The sequence below is a fragment of the Xenopus laevis genome, chromosome 8S (assembly GCF_017654675.1).
Source record: "Xenopus laevis strain J_2021 chromosome 8S, Xenopus_laevis_v10.1, whole genome shotgun sequence".
Classification (NCBI taxonomy): domain Eukaryota; kingdom Metazoa; phylum Chordata; class Amphibia; order Anura; family Pipidae; genus Xenopus; species Xenopus laevis.
In genome coordinates, this window is record NC_054386.1 from 66,932,020 (window position 1) to 66,942,479 (window position 10,460).

Below are 10,460 nucleotides of genomic sequence, written 5' to 3' on the forward strand. Positions count from 1 at the left end.
AATGTTAATAAGATGGAATTTTAAGAAGTTTTCCAGGACTTGGCTCAGATTTTGTAATTCATGGATGTTTCATTTTTCTGCTACTTCTCGATAGTCAATAGGAACGACTCAAGTCTCATCAGGAAATCTGTCTCAACATCATGTTGTTCATTCTACAGTTCCAACTCAACAGGCAATTATGGTAAATATACTCACAGTGGGAATAGGGGTGTGGGAATGGGAACCAGGCTTTGTCTTGTGGCTTTATGGATAATTCTGCAGGCAGCAAGAGGGTAAGAGGGCAGATAGCAGCACTAAAGCATAAAGGGCCAGTAGCACTTAAAGGAACACCAAAAAATTAAAGTGTTTTAAAGCAATGAAAATATCATGTACTTTTGCCCTGCACTGGTAAAACTGATGTGTTTGCTTCAGAAACACTAATATAGTTCATATAAACAAGCTGCTGTGTAGCAATGGGGGAAATTGAAAAAAGGCTATATGGCACAGGTTAAATAGTGGATAACAGAAAACACCATTATGTTCTACAGAGCTTATCAGCTATCTGCTGTGTAACCTGAGCCTATTCTCCTTTGAATGGCTGCCCCCATTGCTACACAGCAGTTTATTTATATAAACAATAATAGTATTTATGAAGCAAACACAGCAGTTTTACCAGTGCACGGCAACACTGCATTATATTTGTATTACTTTAAAACATTTTTTATTTTTTGATGTTAATGTTCCTTTAAATCTAATACTGTTCTACATTATATACCGTTTTAGACACTATTTGTCTATCCCAGTAGTGCAAATCAAATACCTACTGGCAGTAACAGTCTTACATTGTATAGAAAAGTGTTCCAACTGTGAGTGTTTGGAAACCCAGTAATCGCAATTGAACCCGTTTTTATAAGCAACCAATACCAAATCCATTGTATTTTAAACAGTTTATTTTGCTACAAAGGTAATATATTCCTCTGTGGCTGCCTCCAACATTTATATAAATGGTATAAGACCTATGACCCAGAGATTTCAGGGGGTTTGCTCGCTGTTTTTTTCTAGTCAGCTGTTTTTTTCTAGCCAGTATATAGAATATAAAATAAAGCATTTTCTCACATGATTCTCTTCTTTAAAGGGGCAGTATATCCCCTTGTTTGAAGATGAGTGCAATGAATAGAGCTTGTGTTTAACATACTTTTTGCAGGAAATGTTTGTTTTTTTGTTAGCCCTTGTGCTAAACAGTGCAAACAGGGAAACGGATGCTTCTCTATGACTTGACTATTTTGTTAGTGAAAATTTATTTTGCAGGGAGATTATCTGGGGGTCTATTGGTAACTGGTATGCTAGTCCTGGAAGATGTTATTTTTGCTGTGTTGCTTTAAGAATCTGTATGATTGCTGGACTGCAACTCACATAATGCTTTACCCTTAATCATAATTAAGCTGGAGAACCCTGGAAGTTGTAGTCCAGCACCCTTTGGGTGCAGTAACACTGCTATGGATGGCATATGTCACCTTTAATGGAAATGCAAGAGTGTTTCTGAATTTATGTTTATTAATGAGATGTTTCCATTTGTGTGCCAGCCTGTTTACCATTATCCAAGTCCGGCCCAGTTTGAGATAGAAGAACATATGAAGGAGCAGCTACAAGAGAGAACTCGGATGTTACAGGATGACATCCGAACCCAGCAGATGGAGCTGGATGTGATCAAGGAGCAGCTTCAGAGAATAGATGATTCTAATCAGCAGGTAAACCCATTGTATTTCTATAGGACAGAGCCAGAGATGGCATACATGGTGCGCTCTACCAGTTACCAAGGCATTTAAAACCATCAGTTACCACGCCCTAACCACCACCATAAACCTTATACAGTATGTTATAGTATTGGCAATATAAGAATACATTGTAAAGACTAGTGAAGAACCAGTCACATGTAACAATAACATCAACGAGAGAAAGAATTATTTTACCATAATTCACAGTGCCATAACACCTTCAAATATCAGGTACACACAGGAGAGATAATAGTTATCAAATGAAACAGTACCATATTTGCCCAAACATAAGTAGGTAAAACCAGCCTCTCAAATAGGTGAGGTCCACAAAACTCAGCATGGGCACATGACAATAAATGCAGTTGCAGGGCAGCGTTTTCGGGGCTTGAGCAAGGGACAAGTGGTGGGCAGGAGTGCAACTACCCAACACAGTCCTTTTGTCCTATAGAGTATAAGTTCAGAATCCATATCTATGATTGCTGGACTTTTATGCTAAGTGGTGTAACTTGGTAGTGTCAGGCTCCCCCCTCTCCGCCAAAAAATCTAGTGAGGCGACCTAGTGTGAGCAGTTTTCCTTCCCTGCCCCCCTCCAGACTCACACCGCACCTATTGGGCCTGCACCACGCCCCTATTTTAATATAATATTAAGGTAAAATATGGGTTGGGAGGGGGACTATGATACAGCAGACCCTGCTGTCTGGGCCCCCTGTTGTCCGGGGCCCCCGTGGGGTCTGCTGTATAGGTATTTGTGCAGTTGTTTTTTGCTTTAAAGGAAAAAAAAAGCTTAACTAAAGAAGTATATACTTAAATAATTCTCCAAGGCATGCTGACAAGTTAAAAAATATAGTTTATTTACATCAAATATTAAAATACATGAGAAATAACCCCTTTAGCGCCTAACGCGTTTTATGCTTACCTAGCACTAAAATTTATGCCTATGACTAGTGCTAGGTAAGCATGAAACGCGTTAGGCGCTTAAGGGGTTATTTCGCATGTATTTTAATATTTGATGTAAATAAACTATATTTTTTAACTTGTCAGCATGCCTTGGAGAATTATTTAAGTATATGGTTGTACCTCTGTTTGGTCACTAGAGGACTCCGGCATGCTTACCATTAATGTTTACTGGCCTCTACTTCCAATTTGATTAAAATAGAACTAAAGAAGTAGGCTAGAAATGTTGTACAATATGTTTTCTGCATCTGTACCAGCCCAAGGCAACCACAACCGTTTAGCAGTAAAGATCTGTGTCTCCAAAGATGCCCCAGTAGCTTTCCATCTTCTTTTCTGCTGATTCACTGCACATGCTCTGTGCTGCTGTCACTTACTGAGTTTAGGGACCCAATCCCAATATACAGTACACATAGAATAGAAATCTCACAATATAAGGCTGATTAGTAATTAGTACGAATAATTATTACATGGCATCACAGAAACCAGTGCAATTAGCATCAGAATTTAATAATCAGCCCTGTGGCATCATCTTATATTACAGGCCATTTCCTGTTTGATAATTTGTGACGACCCCTAAGCTCAGCTTCTCAACAGCTGCTCAGAGCCCACTGAGCATGTGAGTGTCACAGACACTTTCCAAGATGGTGACCCCCTGTGACAAGTTTGAAGTCCTGGATCATTGCTGCTATTGAGAAGCTGAAACTTTAGGCTGGTGCAATAAGTTCAGTATATAAAATATGGTGTTTTTAAGCACATTCATTTTTTATTGTTTAGTTCTCATTTAACCCTTGATAATATGCTGGAGAATTTTAGGTGTTATAGTGCACAAACAGGGGTGGAGGAACACTGCTATATATAACAAAAAAAAGAAAAAGAAATTCTACATCTGGTATTTACCCCCAGTGTTTACAGCCTAGGATTAGACCTTTAATTAATGCTGAACCTAATTTCAAATGATATGAATATGTTCCTTAAAGCTGCCGCAACCAATCCCTATGGGATACAGCAATTTAGAACACCAACCAGATCCTAGGAGGGTGTCTCATCAGCCATCTGGGGAGCCCAGGCACAGTGTGGACTCAACAAAGAAGTCTCAGAGCATGATGGCAGCTAAACGTTTCTGTGTGTCCAGTGTAGCTGTTCAGCACCAGTATCGGACTACTGCACAGGTAACAGATGGAGAATATGTATCTGTTTGTATTCAATGTTAATATTCATTTATGATATTGCGATTTGAACTGTGGCTAGCTACTTCCTGTGGTCTTCACCCTTCAAGCATCTTGAAAGTTCCATCATGTGTAAGAGATTGATCCTCTCTATGGACCTGAGTACAGCTAGGTCAAACCAAATCAGGGGAGAAACAATGCAAAATGGGCTGAAATCTCCAATCCAATGGCTTCCAGAACTTGCCATATGTTCATCTCTAAAAACAAACTTTCTGTTAGCCGGTCAACAACAGAAAATGTAATTTAAAGCTAGTAAATGCAATGGGACTTGGTATCCAGAATGCTCTGCACCTGTGGTTTCTGGTTATGGAATCTTTCCATAATTTCTCCATACGTTAAGTCAACTAAAAGAATCATTACATACCATTAAATAACCCCAATAGCATTTGTTTTGCCTCCAATAGTCATTAATTATATATTATATATATATATAGGAGATTACCTTCCTGTAACTTGGAGCTTTCTGGATAACGGCTCCTATATCTGTATAAGTAGGCTCAATGGTCATATTTTGTCAACTGTATCATTATTTAGTGGTGCTTGTACTAAATGTGTATATGTGTTTTGTGCACTCAGAATACACAGCATCAGCAAACTCAGCAGCCGCCACTACAGCAGCATTTACAGCAGAGTCCTCTGCAGCAACAACAGAATGCTTTACAGCAACAACAGGATGCTCTGCAGCAACAACAGAATGATCTGCAGCAACAACAGGATGATCTGCAGCAACAACAGGATGCTCTGCAGCAACGGCGGCAGCAACAGTTACAGCAAAAACAGCAGCTGCAGCTACAAAAACAACAGCTACAAAAACAGCAACAGCAACTACATAAGCAGCAGCAGCTACAGAAGCAAAACCAAATTCAGATACATCAGCAACAAAGGCTAATAAGAGGCAATCAGTCACAGCAGACAGTGACTCTGCCTGTCCAGACTTCTAATAACATTGTAATGCCACTTTACAGCAACGCAATGTTCTCTCAGGCACATCCCACTGTTGTCACTTCAAGGGTTCCAGCTGAGACCAGGGATCGGCAACAAGCAACTGAGTACAAACAAGACAGGCACTTAAGGTTGTAAGATATATTTACTTTAGCTTGTAATGTATATTTCAGGTATATAGGGGATTGTTTGCCATGTGGATAATTTGGAGTTTGTATATGCAGCAAAACTAGGAAAACAGGTTTCCAAGCTTGGGGCAAGACATCAGTGACTGGCTGCACCTTTATGCCTAGCATTGTGCCAAGTGATTCTAAATAAGCCCTCAGAACTGTGATAGGCATGGGAACATTAAAGTGAATTTTTAGTATGGGCTAGACAGAAGTATATCAAGGCAGTTTTTGATTAATGTTCTTTCTGTAGCTCTCAAGCTTGGACTTGGACTGCTGGGCGGTTGCTAGGGCTTTATTGCCCCAGGAACCAGGTTGTGACCTAAATAGAAAGATAAGCAATATACAGTAAATATTAGTAACAATGAATTGAAAGTCACACAGAGGGGCTTAATGCAGAATGATTTTGCACAGTGAATATATTTGCCCTGCGCATGGTTATATTTATAAAGCTAAATAAGAGTGGTGTATTTGAATTACAGACAGAATTAAGAATTTTTTGCACACTGCAAATGTCCATAAGAGCTTTTTTACATATGGCAAAAATCACAAATTGCACATATTTATGTGCACACATACGCCAGGACTTTGGTGGAGGAGAAAATATGAGCAAAATAGTTTTGTAAATTGCAAATTTAAATTGCCTCAATGCTCTCATGCAAACACCCGTCTCATTTGCGACAATTTGTTCGCAATGTAAATTCGTTAAAACCAGAAAGATCGGCACAGCAGTGCAATATTTTAGAGCTTAGGAAAAAACATGGGCAATACAACCATTTGCGAATAAATATCCGCTGCGCAAACTTTATAAATAAGTGTGTTTTGTCGCCCGTGCAATTCCTTGCTTTAGGACAGGTGACAAAATTATAACTGATGACATCACTAGGCACTATTTATATAGATTTAATATATATAATATTTCTAATTTACAGGATTTTCTCGTCTCTTGTATATCTAAAGGGGATAATGTACACCTTATTGTAAAATATAAGGATATTTTAAGTTACTGAGGAGTTCCATGACCATATAAAGACACAGGGCTAAAGGCCTAGTGATTTTAAACACTTCATAAATATGGAACTCCATGGTAACTTCTAATATCCTCAAATTTAACAACAGGGAATACATTAGTTGTTATAAAACACAAGTTTCAGTGAGTCATGTGACACAAATGACATCACAATCATTATAAGAGATCACATCAGTAAGCATTTATATAGTGAATAAAGTACCCCCCCCCTTGTAAAATATAAGGATATTATAAGTTACCGAGGAGTTTCATGACCATATAAAAGCACGAGGCCGAAGGTGGAGTAACTTGTGATATCCTCATAGTTTGCAATAGGGGTACTTTATTTATTATAATACCTTTAAGTTAACTTTTAGTATTATATCAAATTTCCTATTCATTGCAACTTTTCAGCTGGTCTTCATTTTTAATTTTTTTCTGTTTTTTGCCTCTTTCTAGCTTTTAAAGGGAGGGTCACTGACTCTGGTAACCAAACATCTATATCTATGTGAGGCTTTAATGTTATTGTCACTTTTATTACTTATCTTTCTTTTAAGCCCTTTCCTATTGATATTCCAATCTTTCATTTATAGCACTGCCTGGTTGCTAGGGTAAATTTTAACCAAGAAACAAGATTGCTGCCAAACAGAAAGCTAAATATTAATAAAACTATTGAAAATACAAATTTTCTTAGCTTATAACTGTCATATTTAAATTTAATTTAAAGGTGAACTACTTTAATTTTTCTCGTTTTAAATTCAGTCTGATTTCCTACAATTATTTCACTTTGTTTATTTGTTTGTTAATTTGTAGGTTTGACCAGGAGCAGCAACTGCAGCCTCCCTCATTACACATGCAGCCAATCACATGCAGTACTGTGATTGCAGTGCAACCTCCTCCAGCCTATACACCATCGGTCATGATCCCGCATTCCAGTTTCAGCACTCAGCAAAGCCATCTGTCAGTCCATGTGCACAAATGCCAGCAGCAGCAACAGGTCCAGCCACAGCATCTGTATCTTCAGGTAGTTCTGACAAGAAAGGCCCTTCTCAGCTGTAGTAACTACTGACAATATGTACCTAATTCCATGTGCCACAGCTGCTTTGCAATATACTCAGCTTTGATGGTACTTTTAAATACTCCAAAGCATCAAAGCACTTATCTTGACGTATCTTGACAGCGCTATATAAATAAATGATGATGATCATGTGTGCGAGGCTGAACATAAATGTCATCCATTTTTTTTTTCAGCCCCTTTGCACCAAGCATTAGATAAGTGAGGCCAATAATTCCCTTGCTATTGATGCTAAAGCCTTCTGGCTTTTCCAGCTACTCAGAGTAATAGGGCTTCTTTATAAATAGTTCATCTGAACTGCACAGATCCACATTAGCATTAAAACAATCCTATTTGGATTTTTCATGTTTAAATGCTATACTTATTTCCTGGTATACTGATGGGCCACTCCAACATTGCCCCCTATGACATTATTGGGTATTTAAAGTGGACCTGTCACCCAGACACAAAAATCTGTATAATAAAAGTCCTTTTCAAATTAAACATGAAATCCAATTTCTATTTTTAATTAAAGCATTTGTAGCAGTTGTAAGCTCATTTAAACATCTCAGCTGTCAATCAAATATTGTCTGCCACTTCTCTATGCCATAGGCATAGAGACAGGGCAGAAATTATTTCACTTTCCATTCAGCACTTCCCAGATGTCACTACTCTCTCCACATATTCCCCAGTTCTCTTTACCATTTAAATGTGTAGCCAGGGCATGGGGATGGACATCGGGTCCCCCATTCTGGTGCACAAACAAGATTCTGAGATGATGCAAGACTTGCCTTAATAAGAATGTGCACAAAATGGCTGCTGCCTGCTTGCTATAATTTTAAAATCCTAGACTGAAGGAAACAAGATTCAATTAATTTATATAGTGTAATTAAAGTTCATTTTGCTTGACTAATGTGATAAAATAGGATTTTGAATATTTTTTTTGGGTGACGGATCCCCTTTAAGGTTACCAAAAAATGCTTATCTAGAAAACCCCTGGCCCCAGGTATTACAGATAATTGATCCTGTACTTGCATTACTTTTAGATGCCAATGTCCTTTTATTGGCATTTCCTCCTGTTACCCTGACTAGTTTCCCATAACGATATTCAGTATAATATAGGGCATGTGCCTAAACACATCCATTTGCAGGCATAGTCCTTACATTGCAGTGTCGCTAAAGACAAATATGAAAGGTTAAAGTTTATAAGCAACAATAGAGGTGGATTCATAAAGCAAAACTGCATGATGATTTATTTCCCCTGCATCCTCCATTGCCCAAGTGATGAAAGTCGGTCCTCCAATGAGAATTCTGCCTGCCCTGTTTCCAGTTAATTCTTTATTTACGTGTTTAATTACTTCAATTGGAACCATGTGGAAGTGCAGATGTGAGCCCTGCTAGAGAAAAGAGCTGTCATCCACACTTCTGCTCAGCTCCTAATAAAGGCCACTGGAGGAGCTACATGGAAAATTTCCATAAAGCAACATACCTTTCCTCACACTAGTTTGTGTACTAACTAATACTAAGACTTTCTGAATTACAGATGCAGACGTCGGAGACTGTACAAACTGCACATGCTCAACACATTTTCCAGCAGCCACACATGTCGCAGCAAAGCACGATGGGGTATTTTTTACATCCTCAGCAACAAAACCAATCTGGGAACATGGCTGACCTACCTGAGATGCAGCTCCCATGATGCATCAACAAGAAGTGACAATCAGACCTCAGGGACAGCAGATGTGTCAGAAAGAGAAAGGCCTCCCAAAATTTCTTGCATAGAGAAAGCTCTTCCGTCCCACAGCTACAGAGGACACTAAGACAGATGAGTGAATTCACTGGACAGAAACTACACATTGAAGGCCAAAATGTTACTACTGCTTGACACAGGGCATGGAATTTGAAGCCAACCCCTTCACCCTACATCCCAGCTGCAGTTGGGCACAATGAGAATGTGTGTTCCAGTGTTACAATCATATACACAACTGATAAGTCAGGGGCTTTTATTGGTGTTGTCTGCCAAAGCTACTCAAGCATGTGACTATTTTATTGATACCCTATTACTGACTTACTGCAAATGATAATACTTGGTAGTAACATTGTATTTCTTCCTACTGGTTTTTGTTTGACTCATTGCAGAGCAATGCATTGTAAGTCATACTGGCCAAAAAACCCTACATTTATTTAATGAAGTGCACAGAATTGCAGCAGCACTGGAATTGTTCCTACTCGGTCCTGCATTGATATGTGCCCCATATATTTATGTATACATATGTAGAACAATGAGCAGCACCCTTTTCCTTCCACCAAATACTTATTCAAACATTGCTACACGTTTAAAGGACAAGGAAAACAAATTCACTTAGGGGTGCTGATATATTAGAATCCCCTTGCCAGCAAATTGAAAAGTAGTTGCGCAACACTCTTCACAATTGTAAGTTGTAAAAGTTGGCCATAGACTAACAGATAATATCGTACGAAACAAATTTTCGTACGATATTCTGTGCGTGTATTGTGGGGAAAGAGCCGACCGATATCGGCAGATATCGGCACCCAAACATCACCCATTGTTAGTGCTGAATTGTCAGATACAGGTAAAATTCTATTGTTTCTACCTGTATACCTACCTGTATATCTGACGAGTCAGCTCTACACGTGTGTATTGAAACGAACGATCTTTCTTGGAAAGATCTTTTCCAAGAAAGATCGTAATTGTTACATCTATGGCCACCTTTAGCACATGCACAGTAAATTAAATACAAAAAATGTACTCTATTGTGCTTGGGCGAATCTTGTAAAAAGTCCATAGAACAGTAACTGGGAGAAGTAGGTTGGTGTCTCTGTGTGACTAGTTTTCCTAAGCAGATGCATTTTTCCCTAAAAAGAGCACCAGATCAATTTGCTGGTAAGTGGGGTTTGGCACCTTCCAGTAAATTTGCCTTTATTTTGTCCATTTTGTGCACTCAGGTCTGTACTAGGAGATTTGACACTATTGTGATCTTGACATGTGACCCCTGTGTACTAGGTCATGATAACTTTGACTTTGTTATCCTTTGACTTGGACAAAGGAAGACTTGCCGATCTATAGATATTGAAAGCTGAACTTGGAAAAATCACAGCATTTTACCCATAACAGGTAAGCATTAACTCTGCTGTGTTTACAGTATAGGGAACAATGTGCACACTATTGGAAAATGTAAGCTTATTAGGTTTAACTAAAGAAGCCCACTGTGATATACGGATCGCCAACTGCAAGGTGATGTCTGCCATCTTATTGCACAACAGGGTATACATTATTTATTTTTGTAATGCACGGGTCATGTTACATCATTAAGAGAAATATAGAGATCGAGA

At 38.7% G+C, this 10,460-nt stretch overlaps 1 protein-coding gene across 1 annotated transcript in view; it reads left to right on the top strand.

Moving 5' to 3' along the window:
* The window catches only part of pasd1.S (PAS domain containing 1 S homeolog), a 66,107-nt gene extending 56,483 nt beyond the window's left edge, over nucleotides 1-9,624 (top strand). The window contains exons 15-20 of the mRNA XM_041574986.1: nucleotides 95-181; nucleotides 1,563-1,727; nucleotides 3,686-3,877; nucleotides 4,511-5,007; nucleotides 6,866-7,076; nucleotides 8,650-9,624. Coding sequence (XP_041430920.1) covers nucleotides 95-181; nucleotides 1,563-1,727; nucleotides 3,686-3,877; nucleotides 4,511-5,007; nucleotides 6,866-7,076; nucleotides 8,650-8,805 — 1,308 coding nt within the window. The 3' untranslated portion in view covers nucleotides 8,806-9,624. The remainder of the gene's footprint in view (nucleotides 1-94; nucleotides 182-1,562; nucleotides 1,728-3,685; nucleotides 3,878-4,510; nucleotides 5,008-6,865; nucleotides 7,077-8,649) is intronic.
* The last annotated feature ends 836 nt before the right edge of the window (nucleotides 9,625-10,460 follow it).